Source organism: Schistocerca cancellata, chromosome 1, assembly GCF_023864275.1.
Source record: "Schistocerca cancellata isolate TAMUIC-IGC-003103 chromosome 1, iqSchCanc2.1, whole genome shotgun sequence".
In the NCBI taxonomy this organism is placed as follows: domain Eukaryota; kingdom Metazoa; phylum Arthropoda; class Insecta; order Orthoptera; family Acrididae; genus Schistocerca; species Schistocerca cancellata.
In genome coordinates, this window is record NC_064626.1 from 740,147,568 (window position 1) to 740,163,625 (window position 16,058).

Here is a 16,058-nt window from a genome sequence, read left to right on the forward strand (position 1 = left end):
CCACTAGAGCAGTAGTCAGCATCAGTAATCTTCTGTGTAGTGTGCCTACTCTACAGCACACACTTGTGGAACCTTTTTAATATTGTAGCAGCTGTGTCCTCCATCAGTGGCTAGAAGGTGGCAGTGTATTGCCCAATGACATCCCTCAAGCTCCCTGTTCACAAGTTTTAGCACCACAAAATTCCGTCAAGTTCAGAAAGTAAGGAAATACACGCCAGTCACTTTAACAGAGTGTTTATTTGCATACCTACAACAGCAAGGCAGTCAATCAATGATGTACAACATTGAAGACCTTCCACAGTGGCAATTAATGATCAATAGGCACAATGGAAATGAATGCTAGATACATTCAGCTATTGGACTACATCCTTCATAGACAAAAATAATCCACCCCACCTTGTCCAGAAAAGGATGTTTGGTGTCATGTCTGTCCTGTCATCTACTGTACCCCCATATACCCACTGTCCAGCCAGACTAGTATGCCTCTTGTGACTCAATACCACCTAGGATTGGAGCAACTGAACTGCATTATCCGCCATGGCTTTGATTACCTCTCATCATGCCTTGAAATGAGAAATATCCTTCATGCCCCTTGCTCAGTGATGTTATGCAGCCCAACAGTGTACCTAGCAGCTCTGTTCTGTCCCCACCATGTCCCTGCATGCTCCCACAGGCAATGATAGCACCTTTCCACCCTGCCATCCTTCTCTGTTCACACCTATACCTCTTCTGTATTTCTACCTACCACACAAACAGAGATTGCTGCTTACCTCAGACTGTCACAGTAGCGCGTGTGCGTGTGTGTGCGTGTGTGTGTGTGTGTGTGTGTGTGTGTGTGTGTGTGTGTGTGTGTGATGAGAGAGAGAGAGAGAGAGAGAGAGAGAGAGAGAGAGAAACTACCTCTGGGTTATTTGCAATAAATTCTAAATAAAAACGTTTTTATGTGTATCTGAGAGTGGTTAATTTCCTTTCTTTTAGATTGTGGCGAAGTTTATGTTTGGGATATGGGAAGCAGGACGTGTTTGCATAGATTTGTTGATGATGGCTGCATTGTTGGTTCAAGCCTTGCATTGTCTCCTAATGGACAGTACTTGGCCTGTGGGTCACGTTCGGGAGTCGTAAATATATATGAATCAGCAAGCCTTACATTAAGTTCTGCTCCTCGACCTGCCAAGATCTTACTTAATCTCACTACTGCAGTTACTTCATTGCAGTTTAACTCATCATCTGAGATTCTTGCCATGGCTTCTGATGATAAGAAGAACGCTTTAAAACTGGTAAGTTATTATGTTGCTAGATACTTACTGTGAATCGGTGTCGTATTGTCAGAAAGCAGTTGGTATCAGATCGTATACATCACAAATTTGTGTATTCAAACATGGATAATTACTTTTTATTTTAGTGTGTTTGTTAATTTATTTGTTTTATAAATTTTGATTTTGCATGCTAATAATATTGTGTGGAGTGCACATTAAACCACTTTGAACATGTTTATGCAGAATTTTAGGTATCTGACAATATATTATTTACTGAACATTGTTAATATTCTGTTATTCTACTCAAACTTATTCTTTGACTACTGTAATTCAGTTATCTTGTTTATTTGGAAAGGTTTGGAACATCAGGATATACTTCCTGAAATCACTGCATATAGCTTCTGAAAATTGTATTTTGTTTAGGTGAAAAATGTTAATTACCTTCAGCTATTGAAACATTATGCATATTGTAAAACACCTTCATTCCCCAGCAAGATGACAGTTTGATGAAGTTTCATAGGATTGTGTCTTTATGAGCAGTCTCTCCTGGTTTTTGTGTCATGTGTCCCTAAGTTTTGGGGTTTTGTTGACAATTGATTGGATGGTCATGATGCTTATTGTGCTCCCTTTGAATTTTTTATGAATAATTTTTGATTTTGCTCATTCACAAGTAATGTTCTCAGTTCATTTCATCCAGGAAACTGCTCAGTACAGGTTTCTCTTAACTGCTTTTCATGTAATGCAAATTTCTAACTTAAACGTCACTATTTATCCAATCTGATTTTTTACACTTGTTTCACTAGGTCGGTTAGAATAAGCCCGAGGTATTCCTGTCAGTCGTAAGAGTTGACTAAAAGGAGTCTCACACGATTCAGCCTTAATGTGATGGTCCCCTGTCAGGTTTGACCTCCATCTTTTTAAATTTTCCCACAGAGCGAGCCAATTGGGGAAGGGCGCCTTACATGGTGCATCGTGTCCATCGTGCATTGAGATCTTTAGCCCACTTTCTCGTCGTCGCATTGCAGTCCCGCTCATTCTCCATCTCTTGGGCAAGGACACCTTCCTTTTCCACCATGCGCTATGCAGTGTCGCTTTTTGTGCCGATGATGACCATGATGTGACCTCATATCCAGCACGGTAGCCAGTCTGTTGTGGTGGGGCCGCCATGTACCCTGTTGGTTGTATCCCCCTGACAACACAGGGATTGCTCTGCTGATGCCTGAGCCTTTAACTCCCCATATATGCCATGGAGTAGATGCCCATCTCCCTGGGGCATCGGGACTCCCAGCAATGGCCATCCTGCCAGGTGGCCGTTGCTGAGGCTGGGCAGTGCCCGTGGGGAGGGCCCCTGGTCAGAGTGGGTGGCATCAGGGTCGATGACACACTGTGAAGCATGGTACATCATCTCTTGCTGGTGGTCCGCCGCCAGCAGTTTCTAAGTGGGCAAAGTCTAACCTCAGTGGTAATAAATATGACTCCAAATCGTTCCCCTCCCTGGCTAGGCCACACCATGAGAGGAACGCCAGGCTAAGGATGGTAGTGAAGCTTATTCGCCCTGGTACCTCGTATGTACGAGAGTTGATGGGGAATGTTTCATGTCCACGAAGCCTCAGTTTTTTGTGGAGCATTATGACGACAAGTTTGGGGAGGTGGAGGGCTTGTCCAAAATGCGCTCTGAGTCAGTCTTGATAAAAACAGTATCCTCCGCCCAGTCACGGGCATTTCTCACTTGTGATAAGTTGGGGGATGTTTCTGTTGCCATCAAGCCCCATAAGAGCTTAAATATGGTCCAGGGTATTATATTCCACAGGGACCTTCTTTTGCAGTCCGACGACGAGCTGCACACCAATTTAGAGCGGCAAGGTGTTCATTTCATCCAGCACGTCCATCGGGGTCTGAGGGATAATCAGGTTGCCATGGTTCCTTCATCTTGGCCTTCGAGGGTGACACATTGCCCGAGAAGGTCAAGTTGATGGTCAACCACTGTGACATCAAGCCAGCATATATCCCCCTCCCCCCAATGCGGTGCTTTTAAGTGCTGCAAGTTCGGCCTTATGTCTTCCTGCTGTACTTCCAGCCTAACATGTCGAGATTGCAGATGCCCATCACACCTCAATACTCCCTGTGCCCAGCCTCCCATCTGTTTCAACTGTGGAGAGCATCATTCACCTTGTTCGCCAGACTGCAGGATTTTACAAAACAAGAGGAAAATCATGGAATATGAGACTCTGGACAGACTGTCCTACACTGAGGCTAAGAGGAAATTTGAGCGACTACATTCTGTGGCTACGACCACCTCTTCTGCCACCGCTGCAAGAACAGTTCTCGCCCCATCAGTTCCTCACATTCCTGTTGCCTCTCAGAACCAGAAGACTACACCTGCCCCCTTGATGGTGGGGGGCACTTCCCTCCCTGTTGCTCCCGCACCACCTACTTCTGGAGCAACAAACCCCCAAACGTCAGGGATATCAGTCCCCACTTCTGAGATGGAGAAGCGTAAGTCTTCTTCGGCTCCTCTCGCTAGAAAGGGGTCCCTTGGGTCACTCCCTTCCCAGGTTTCTGCTAATGGGAAAGATGACACCTGCCAGTGGCTGAAGAGCCCAAAAGATTCTGGTTGTAGGGCTTCACACTCATCCACGGTCCAGGAGACTGAATCAGTGAAGTCCTCCCAGCCAGGGAAGCCCAAGGAACAGTGAGAGAAGTCCAAAAAGATCATCCCCAAGACCAAGGGAATTGTGGTGGCACCCACATCACTGCTATCTACAAGCTCTGTGTCTGAGGATGAGGTCGAGGTTCTGGTGTCGCTGAGGACCTGGATCTTGCTGGATCCTCAGACTCAATGCTAAGGCAATAAGTAGGTGGCAGCAGGTGACCTTGAGGTGTAACCTCCCTCATTGAATGTTCCATGCCTTCCCAGCCCCACGATGACGTCATCCTCCAGTGGAATTGCAGCAGTTTTTTCCACTGTCTGGCTGAGCTACAGCAACTGTTAATCTTTACACTCGCTTTCTTCATTACCCTCCAGGAAACCTGGTTCCTGGCAATGCGGACCCCAGCCCTCCGCGGCTATAAAAAATATTACAGGAACCGTAGTGACTATAATAGAGTGTCAACAGGAGTTTTCATTTATGTCCTAAACTCAGTCTGTAGTGAAACTGTGCCCCTTCAAACTGCTCTTGGAGCTGTGACTGTCAGAATAAGGACGGCGCAGGGAAAAACTGTCTGCAATGTATATCTTTCTCCAGATGGTGCAGTACCCCTGAATGTATTAGCTGCACTGATTGATCAACTCCCTAAACCTTTTCTACTTTTGGGAGATTTTGACGCCCATAACCCCTTGTGGGCTGGCACCCTGCTTACTGGCCAAGGCAGAGATGTCGAAACTTTACTTAGTTCGACCTTTGCCTTTTGCCTCTTAAATACTGGGGCTGCCACACAATTCAGTGTGGCTCATGGTAGTTACTCAGCCATTGATTTATCAATTTGCAGCCCAGGACTTCTCCCATCTATCCACTGGAGAGCACATGACGACCTGTGTGGTAGTGACCACTTCCCCATCTTCCTGTCACTGCCCCGGTGTCAGGCCCAAGGACGCCTGCCCAGATGGGCTTTAAACAAGGCAGACTGGGAAACTTTCACCTCTGCTGTCACTGTTGAGTCTCCCCCACATGGTAACATCGATGTGATTGCTGAGCAGGTGACTACAACAATCGTTTCTGCAGCAGAAAATGCGATCCTTTGCACTCATGATGCCCCCGGCAAAAGGCAGTCCCTTGGTGGTCGCCGGAAGTCGCTGAAGCAATTAAGGAGCGTCGGTGAGCTCTACAGCTGCATAAGTGGTACACTTCCCTGGAGCACCTCATAGCCTTTAAACGGCTCCATGCCCACGTTCGCCAACTTATCAAATCGTGGAAGCAGGAGTGTTGGAAGAGAGAAGTCTCGACCATTGAGTGCCGAATGTCACCTTCCCAAGTCTGGGCAAAGATCAAACGTGTTTTCGGGTACCAGACCCCAACAGGTGTTGTCGGTGTTAACATAAATGGCGTGTTATCTATCAACACAAAATGGTGTGTTATCTACCAACGCAAACGCGATTGCCGAGCACTATGCTCGAGCCTCTGCGTCACAGAATTACCCCCCAGCCTTTCGCACTCTCAAATGGCAGCTGGAAGGGAAAGTCCTCTTGTTCACTGCACACCACAGTGAATCCTATAACGCCCTATTTACAGAGTGCGAGCTCCTCAGTGCCCTTGCACATTTCCCTGACACAGCTCCTGGGCCAGATCAGATCCACAGTCAGATGATTAAACATCTCTCATCTGACTACAAGCGACATCTCCTCGTCACCTTCAATCGGATCTGATGCGATGGCATCTTTCCATCACAATGGCAGGAGAGCACCATCATTCCAGTGCTGAAACCCAGTAAAAACACTGTTGATGTTGATAGCTATTGGCTCCTCAGTCTCGCCAACGTTCTTTGTAAGCTGCTGGAACATATGGTGTGTCGGCGGTTGGGTTGGGCCCAGGTGTCATGTGGCCTACTGGCTGCATGTCAGGGCGGCTTCCGCCAGGCTCGCTTTACCACAGATAATCTTGTGTCCCTCGAGTCCGCCATCCAAACAGCCTTTTCCAGATGCCAGCACCTGGTTGCCGTCTTTTTTGATTTACGAAAAGCTTACGACACCACCTGGCGACATCATGTCATTGCCACATTATACGAGTGGAGTCTCAGACGCCCGCTCCTGATTTTTATCCAAAATTTCCTGTCACTTCGTACTTTCCGTGTCCAAGTTGGTGCCTCCCGTAGTTCCCCCCATATCCAGGATAATGGGGTCCTGGAGGGACTCTGTATTGAGTGTATATCTGTTTTTAGTGGCCATTAATCATCCAGCAGCAACTGTAGGGCCATCCGTCTCACCTTCTCTGTATGCAGATGACTTCCGGATTTCGTACTGCTCCACCAGTACTGGTGTTGCTGAGCGCAGCACCTACAGGAAGCCATCCACAAGGTGCAGTCATGGGCTCTAGCCCACAGTTTCCAGTTTTCAGCCGCAAAGTCATATGTTATGCACTTCTGTCGGCATTGTACCGTTCATCTGGAACCAGAACTGTACCTTAATGATGATCCACTTACTGTAGTGGAGAGATATCGATTCTTAGGACTGGTTTTAGTGCACAATTGACTTGGCTTTCTCACCTTCGTCAGCTTAAGCAGAAGTGCTGGCAGCACCTCAATGCCCTCCGCTGCTTGAGCAACACAAACTGGGGTGCAGATCTCTCTATGCTGCTGCAGCTCTACAGAGCGCTTGTTCAATCCCGCCTTTACTATGGGAGTCCGGTTTATGGTTCGGCGGCGCCCTCAGCATTGCGTTTACTCGACCCAGTGTACCACTGTGGCGTTCGTCTAGTAACAGAAGCATTTACGACGAGTCTGGTGACCAGCGTCCTTGTGGAGGCTGGAATCCCTCCATTGCAGGTTAGGCATGCACAACTGCTGGCCAGTTACGTTGCCCATGTTCGTAGTTCTCCTGTGCATCCAAATTACAGTCTCCTTTTCCCACCCACGGCGGTTCATCTCCCACATCATGGGGGGGAGGTTGGCTGGCTTGCAGATTGTGTTTAGGTCATCTCCTTTATGTTCATCTGTCTATATGCCCTGTCTCTTTCAGTTTGATGGTAGTCTCTATGCTACAGTCATCATCTCTCTTTTTCATTTATTTGCCGTCTTTCGTTGGTTTGTTAGTCATTGCTAATCATCATTCTTAATTTGCAGCACTTCTCTTATCAACCTTTATTTAATTCCATGCTTATTCCTGTTTAACTACAAATTAATGATTTACAGACATCTGCTTTGAAAACAGAATACATTTTTTGTTAAATCTGGCTACCTCTCCTAACTCCATTTTCAGGTCTGAGTTGTCCACTATCTTGATGCAGTGTAATTGAAGCTTTAGCTTTGCTTTGCTATCAGTGAATTGAACTGTGTTTCGCTTGTGGTGGCAAAATAAATTTTCTCACTTTACATTTTACAAATCTACTGGAAGTAAAATATATTTTACTCAGTTAAAAGTTTCTTATTTTATTGTAGAAGTTGCTGATTACTCTCAATCCAGGAAAGTAGAAGTTTAAGGTTGTAATATGGCATAATAATAGAAACACATTTGATACAGAATTCACTGTTTTCAGGTCTATCTCCCCCCCCCCCCCCCTTATAGATTAAATTAGAAAATTGAAACAGTTTGACTTAATAGCTATTTATTTAACGTGCCAATTTTCTCACAAATTACAGCACACGCAGATCTAAACTGTTTGATATAGGTTTCTCTTTTGTATCTTCTAGGGACAATGTTAGGCAATTATTTCGTGGCACGCTTACCAGGAAAAACTATGATGATTTAATATTAAAATTTTCGACCTATCTGTGGCTTTCATGGTTGTGTGTTTCAGGTTCACTTCCCATCGATGACTGTCTTTAGCAATTTTCCAGCATTTGAGTCAAAAATTTCCAGGCCGCAGTGCCTGAACTTCTCTAGAAACAGTGGTTATTTGTCTGTGGGAAATAACAAAAGTACTGCTCTTCTGTACAGGTTTGTATTTGCTTTATTTATTTATATATATTTTTTTTTTTTTTTTTTTTCTTCAGATCTTCGTATAATTGTGAGACCCATTATTCTGTTTACAGGCTGAAACACTATGGGAACTACTAAGGAAGAAAAGTGTTATTTTAATGAAGTCAACATTTATGGGATAATTGACCACAGAATTGCCATAATTACGCTTTTCCTGCATTTGTGTATATCAGTAACTCATGTTTGTCAAATGTGAAATGATCTAAGACAAAATAATAGTGAATATACTGATAATTACAGAACTTATTACTGTTGTCACTTATGTGTAATTAGTTGCAGTTGTTTTTTTTTTCCCCCTATCCTTCCTTTTACCCAATACTTGATTACAGTTATTAATGATTGTTTCAGAACAAAACTATGTTCACTCCAAGAGAAAAGTCTGTTTGCAGTGCCTACCAGCGCCGAGGACATTCTATAAGAATTAGCAGTCATTGTCAAATATTTTACTGTTCATAAATAAATTAAGCCATTGTTGACTAGTTGATGAGTCCTTTAATGACAATAGCTGTTTCTGCCAACAGCCATTTTGCTCTGTCCCATCAGCATTAATGTTGATGCCCTGAAACTGTTACGTTGGCCCTTCCTTTGCTGCTTCTCCATCTGGCACACCTCTCAGCATACAAGCATCTAATCTCAACTTGGCTTTACAGTGTTCAGCGTTTCTTGTTGTCAGTGTCTTTTCCACTGTGCAGTTTATCTTTTGCATACCCTCCCAGCTGTGTCTTGTTGATTTAGATCCTGTATCCTTATCCCATGTTACGGCCTTGCTCTTGCCGCCTTTCGTTTCAGTAGAGTCTGTTGCCTTTTCATCCCTTTATTTAATTCCATTGCTGCCCCCTTCCAATAGACAAATTAATATGAAGCAATTATTTTTGTTCTTGCTCTCTTTTTGTACATAACAACTCAGTTGTAGGTCATTTAGGTCTTCTCACTTTTTATTTGACAAAAGAGATGTTAGTTTGGAAACTAAGAGACCCTCAGCTTATTTTCGTCATTTGCAACCTTTTGCTTAAGACAATGCTGGATCATTCTTAACATTTTGATATAGAACATTACAGTAGTTCAAGGGATAAAGAAAACCCTTTAATAAGAGCCAACGAATTCTCAATAATGGTTGTAATGCAGATTTATAACTTAAGTTTGCTAATGAAGATACATAGAGAAATCATAATGTATTGGTAACATTACTTGTAACATCTTTTGCATCTATACACAGTGTGACAGTGGGTACTTTCTATTCTACTGTGTGTTAAGGTCATGTGTCATATCTGCCAAGAAATTTTCAGTTCATTTACAAACCTGGTTAGATAAATAACATGATTTTTTTTCCCTTTCAATACAAGGCATCATTGTAGTATTCTAGCAAAGCTTTTCAAATTTCTAAGAATACAAAATCAATAAGTCATTGGCAATGATTTTAATTTCTAGTTAGAAAAGGAAAAAACAAAACAAAACAAAACATCATTTGTCCATTTGTTAGTTTGTATTTAAGGATTAAGAATTTCCTCAGCTGTAAAACCATGAACCAGTAGATATTCATGTGATATATGTTTCTTGACTAAACATTCTCTGTCAAGTGTGGGACAAAAAGACACAAATATATTTAAAAATGTTTCTGTTGAAAGTAATTATGGCAGTGAAAAGCCCATTCCTCATATAGGTATTTGAAATGAAAAAATCGTTTAACTTTTTTTAAGTATCGTTTTTTGACGTTGACAAATGGAATAGCATCATCTGAAAAGAAGATAACTAACTTTCTTCTCATTCCACGTGATTATCAATACAACTGTTTGTATAAGTCTGATCGATCAGTGTGAGCAAGAGTTCATGGTGCAATAACAAGCATAAGCAATTTATTAATATTTTTACAGATATGTGAAAGTATCAACTGTAGACTCACCCATGTTACAAAAGGTAAAAATAATCAGAGCAATACGTATGCAGTTATTTGTGCTAACCAATGTGTCACCATAACCAAATGATCAGAACAGTTGTTCTGTGTGTTGGAGCAATGCACAAGAAGGTTCACTATGCCCTAAGCTCCATGAACATTTCCTCAAGATGGATCTTTCCCCATTTGATACACAGGATGTTCAAATTTTGTAATTAAACTTTAGCTACAGTTGCTCATTAATCTATTGCTATGACTGATTGTGATTGGTAACTACAGAGCCGAATGAAGGGTCTGAATGAGAGGCTGAGACGGTTCTGCGACCGTGTGGGCTGCAGATTCCTCGACTTGCGCCATAGGGTGGTGGGGTTTTGGGTTCCGCTGGATAGGTCAGGAGTCCACTACACACAGCAAGCGGCTACACAGGTAGCAGGGGTTGTGTGGCGTGGACTGGGCGGTTTTTTAGGTTAGATGGCCTCGGGCAAGTACAGAAAGGGCAACAGCCTCAAAGGATGCGGGGCAAAGTCAGGACATGCGGGGACCAAGCAGCAATCGGTATTGTAATTGTAAACTGTCGAAGCTGCATTGGTAAAGTACCGGAACTTCAAGTGCTGATAGAAAGCACTGAAGCTGAAATCGTTATAGGTACAGAAAGCTGGCTGAAGCCAGAGAGAAATTCTGCCAAAATTTTTACAAAGGCACAGACGGTGTTTAGAAAGGATAGATTGCATGCAACCGGTGGTGGCGTGTTTGTCACTGTTAGTAGTAGTTTATCCTGTAGTGAAGTAGAAGTGGATAGTTCCTGTGAATTATTATGGGTGGAGGTTACACTCAACAACCGAGCTAGGTTATTAGTTGGCTCCTTTTACCGACCTCCCGACTCAGCAGCATTAGTGGCAGAACAACTGAGAGAAAATTTGGAATAAATTTCACATAAATTTTCTCAGCATGTTATAGTCTTAGGTGGAGATTTCAATTTACCAGATATAGACTGGGACACACAGATGTTTAGGATGGGTGGTAGGGGCAGAGCATCGAGTGACATTATACTGAGTGCACTATCCGAAAATTACCTCAATCAATTAAATAGAGAACCAACTCGTGGAGATAACATCTTGGACCTACTGATAACAAACAGACCCAAACTTTTCGACTCTGTAAGTGCAGAACAGGGAATCAGTGATCATAAGGCTGCTGCAGCATCCCTGAATATGGAAGAAAATAGGAATATAAAAAAAAAAAGGAGGATGGTTTATCTGTTTTAGCAAGAGTAATAGAAGGCAGATTTCAGACTACCTAGCAGATCAAAACGAAAATTTCTGTTCCGACACTGACAATGTTGAGTGTTTATGGAAAAAGTGCAAGGCAATCGTAAAATGCGTTTTAGACAGGCACGTGCCAAGTAAAACTGTGAGGGACGGGAAAAACCCACCGTGGTTCAACAACAAAGTTAGGAAACTACTGCGAAAGCAAAGAGAGCTTCACTCCAAGTTTAAACGCAGCCAAAATCTCTCAGACAAACAGAAGCTTAACGATGTCAAAGTTTGCGTAAGGAGGGCTATGCGTGAAGCCTTCAGTGAATTCGAAAGTAAAATTCTATGTACCGACTTGACAGATAATCCTAGGAAGTTCTGGTCTTACGTTAAATCAGTAAGTGGCTCGAAACAGCATGTCCAGATACTCTGGGATGATGATGGCATGACACGCGTAAAGCTGAAATACTAAACACCTTTTTCCAAAGCTGTTTCACAGAGGAAGACTGCACTGCAGTTCCTTCTGTAAATCCTCGCACAAACGAAAAAATAGCTGACATCGAAATAAGTGTCCAAGGAATAGAAAAGCAACTGGAATCACTCAACAGAGGAAAGTCCACTGGACCTGACGGGATACCAATTCGATTCTACACAGAGTACGCGAAAGAACTTGCCCCCCTTCTAACAGCCGTGTACCGCAAGTCTCTACAGGAACGGAAGGTTCCAAATGATTGGAAAAGAGCACAGGTAGTCCCAGTCTTCAAGAAGGGTCGTCGAGCAGATGCGCAAAACTATAGACCTATATCTCTGACGTCGATCTGTTGTAGAATTTTAGAACATGTTTTTTGCTCGAGTATAATGTCGTTTTTGGAAACCCAGACTCTACTATGTAGGAATCAACATGGATTCCGGAAACAGCGTTCGTGTGAGACCCAACTCGCTTTATTTGTTCATGAGACCCAGAAAATATTAGATACAGGCTCCCAGGTAGATGCTATTTTTCTTGACTTCCGGAAGGCGTTCGATACAGTTCCGCACTGTCGCCTGATAAACAAAGTAAGAACCTATGGAATATCAGACCAGCTGTGTTGCTGGATTGAAGAGTTTTTAGCAAACAGAACACAGCATGTTGTTATCAATGGAGAGACATCTACAGACGTTAAAGTAACCTCTGGTGTGCCACAGGGGAGTGTTATGGGACCATTGCTTTTCACAATATATATATAAATGACCTAGTAGATAGTGTCAGAAGTTCCATGTGGCTTTTCGCGGATGATGCTGTAGTGTACAGAGAAGTTGCAGCATTAGAAAATTGTAGCGAAATACAGGAAGATCTGCAGCGGATAGGCACTTGGTGCAGGGAGTGGCAACTGATCCTTAACATAGATAAATGTAATGTATTGCGAATACATAGAAAGAAGGATCCTTTATTGTATGATTATATGATAGCGGAACAAACACTGCTAGCAGTTACTTCTGTAAAATATCTAGGAGTATGCGTGCGGAACGATTTGAAGTGGAATGATCATATAAAATTAATTGTTGGTAAGGCGGGTACCAGGTTGAGATTCATTGGGAGAGTCCTTAGAAAATGTAGTCCATCAGCAAAGGAGGTGGCTTACAAAACACTCGTTCGACCTACACTTGAGTATTGCTCATCAGTGTGGGATCCGTACCAGATCAGGTTGACGGAGGAGATAGAGAAGATCTGAAGAAGAGCGGCGCGTTTCGTCACAGATTTATTTGGTAACTGTCATAGCGTTACGGAGATGTTTAGCAAACTCAGGTGGCAGACTCTGCAAGAGAGGCGCTCTGCATCGCGGTGTAGCTTGCTCGCCAGGTTTCGAGAGGGTGCGTTTCTGGATGAGGTATCGAATATATTGCTTCCCCCTACTTATACCTCCCGAGGAGGTATAAGTAGTGTGGCTTGCAGAGTATAAATGTAGATGTAGTTGTACAATTGAGCTACCAAGTGATCTACAGGCATGTAAACAGGATTGGAATTGTAGCTAACAAGGAGAGGTCCCCAGTAGTGGGACTGACTTTTTGAAACCACCTATACGGTACAGTGATGTAGATTGGGTCCTGGGTATTACACCCTGCAGCCATTCACCAGGGTGGGCCCTCATTTGCAAGTAAGTGAGCGATAAAAGGGAATTTTGTCTTATTCATAGATCCTTAAAAATGATAATGCTATACAGGGAAGTGGTGTAGAATAGTGGTTAAGATACAGAAGGTCATGGGGTTTAATTCTTATCAGGTTCCATGTATTTTATTTTCTAAATCTGTATCTACATCTACATCTACATCTATACTCCGCGAGCCACCTTATGGTGTGTGGCGGAGGGTACTTATTGTACCACTATCTGATCCCCCCTTCCCTGTTCCATTCACGAATTGTGCGTGGGAAGAACGACTGCTTGTAAGTCTCCGTATTTGCTCTAATTTCTCGGATCTTTTCGTTGTGATCATTACGCGAGATATATGTGGGCGGTAGTAATATGTTGCCCATCTCTTCCCGGAATGTGCTCTCTCGTAATTTCGATAATAAACCTCTCCGTATTGCGTAACGCCTTTCTTGAAGTGTCCGCCACTGGAGCTTGTTCAGCATCTCCGTAACGCTCTCGCGCTGACTAAATGTCCCCATGACGAATCGCGCTGCTTTTCGCTGGATCATGTCTATCTCTTCTATTAATCCAACCTGGTAAGGGTCCCATACTGATGAGCAATACTCAAGAATCGGACGAACAAGCGTTTTGTAAGCTACTTCTTTCGTCGATGAGTCACATTTTCTTAAAATTCTTCCTATGAATCTCAACCTGGCGCCTGCTTTTCCCACTATTTGTTTTATGTGATCATTCCACTTCAGATCGCTCCGGATAGTAACTCCTAAGTATTTTACGGTCGTTACCGCTTCCAATGATTTACCACCTACGGCATAATCGTACTGGAATGGATTTCTGCCCCTATGTATGCGCATTATATTACATTTATCTACGTTTAGGGAAAGCTGCCAGCTGTCGCACCATGCATTAATCCTCTGCAGGTCTTCCTGGAGTATGTACGAGTCTTCTGATGTTGCTACTTTCTTGTAGACAACCGTGTCATCTGCAAATAGCCTCACGGAGCTACCGATGTTGTCAACTAAGTCATTTATGTATATTGTAAACAATAAAGGTCCTATCACGCTTCCTTGCGGTACTCCCGAAATTACCTCTACATCTGCAGATTTTGAACCGTTAAGAATGACATGTTGTGTTCTTTCTTCTAGGAAATCCTGAATCCAATCACAAACCTGGTCCGATATTCCGTAAGCTCGTATTTTTTTCACTAAACGTAAGTGCGGAACCGTATCAAATGCCTTCCTGAAGTCCAGGAATACGGCATCAATCTGCTCGCCAGTGTCTACGGCACTGTGAATTTCTTGGGCAAATAGGGCGAGCTGAGTTTCACATGATCTCTGTTTGCGGAATCCATGTTGGTTATGATGAAGGAGATTTGTATTATCTAAGAACGTCATAATACGAGAACACAAAACATGTTCCATTATTCTACAACAGATTGACGTAAGCGAAATAGGCCTATAATTATTCGCATCTGATTTATGACCCTTCTTCAAAATGGGAACGACCTGCGCTTTCTTCCAGTCGCTAGGTACTTTACATTCTTCCAGCGATCTACGATAAATTGCTGATAGAAAGGGGGCAAGTTCTTTAGCATAATCACTGTAGAATCTTAAGGGTATCTCGTCTGGTCCGAATGCTTTTCCGCTACTAAGTGATAGCAGTTGTTTTTCAATTCCGATATCGTTTATTTCAATATTTTCCATTTTGGCGTCCGTGCGACGGCTGAAGTCAGGGACCGTGTTACGATTTTCCGCAGTGAAACAGTTTCGGAACACTGAATTCAGTATTTCTGCCTTTCTTCGGTCGTCCTCTGTTTCGGTGCCATCGTGGTCAACGAGTGACTGAATAGGGGATTTAGATCCGCTTACCGATTTTACATATGACCAAAACTTTTTAGGGTTCTTGTTTAGATTGTTTGCCAATGTTTTATGTTCGAATTCGTTGAATGCTTCTCTCATTGCTCTCTTTACGCTCTTTTTCGCTTCGTTCAGCTTTTCCTTATCAGCTATGATTCGACTACTCTTAAACCTATGATGAAGCTTTCTTTGTTTCCGTAGTACCTTTCGTACATGATTGTTATACCACGGTGGATCTTTCCCCTCGCTTTGGACCTTAGTCGGTACGAACTTATCTAAGGCGTACTGGACGATGTTTCTGAATTTTTTCCATTTTTGTTCCACATCCTCTTCCTCAGAAATGAACGTTTGATGGTGGTCACTCAGATATTCTGCGATTTGTGCCCTATCACTCTTGTTAAGCAAATATATTTTCCTTCCTTTCTTGGCATTTCTTATTACACTTGTAGTCATTGATGCAACCACTGACTTATGATCACTGATACCCTCTTCTACATTCACGGAGTCGAAAAGTTCCGGTCTATTTGTTGCTATGAGGTCTAAAACGTTAGCTTCACGAGTTGGTTCTCTAACTATCTGCTCGAAGTAATTCTCGGACAAGGCAGTCAGGATAATGTCACAAGAGTCTCTGTCCCTGGCTCCAGTTCTGATTGTGTGACTATCCCATTCTATACCTGGTAGATTGAAGTCTCCCCCTATTACAATAGTATGATCACAAAACTTCTTCACGACGTTCTGCAGGTTCTCTCTGAGGCGCTCAACTACTACGGTTGCTGATGCAGGTGGTCTATAGAAGCATCCGACTATCATATCTGACCCACCTTTGATACTTAGCTTAACCCAGATTATTTCACATTCGCATTCGCTAATAACTTCACTGGATATTATTGAATTCTTTACTGCTATAAATACTCCTCCACCATTGGCGTTTATCCTATCCTTGCGGTATATATTCCATTCTGTGTCTAGGATTTCGTTACTGTTCACTTCCGGTTTTAACCAACTTTCCGTTCCTAATACTATATGCGCACTATTTCCTTCAATA

General features: G+C 43.1%; 1 protein-coding gene across 1 annotated transcript in view; it reads left to right on the forward strand.

Moving 5' to 3' along the window:
- LOC126185554 (U3 small nucleolar RNA-associated protein 18 homolog) overlaps positions 1-8,129 on the forward strand; it is a 91,071-nt gene extending 82,942 nt beyond the window's left edge. The window contains exons 8-10 of the mRNA XM_049928138.1: positions 979-1,277; positions 7,706-7,845; positions 7,941-8,129. Coding sequence (XP_049784095.1) covers positions 979-1,277; positions 7,706-7,845; positions 7,941-7,965 — 464 coding nt within the window. The 3' untranslated portion in view covers positions 7,966-8,129. The remainder of the gene's footprint in view (positions 1-978; positions 1,278-7,705; positions 7,846-7,940) is intronic.
- Positions 8,130-16,058: the final 7,929 nt, after the last annotated feature.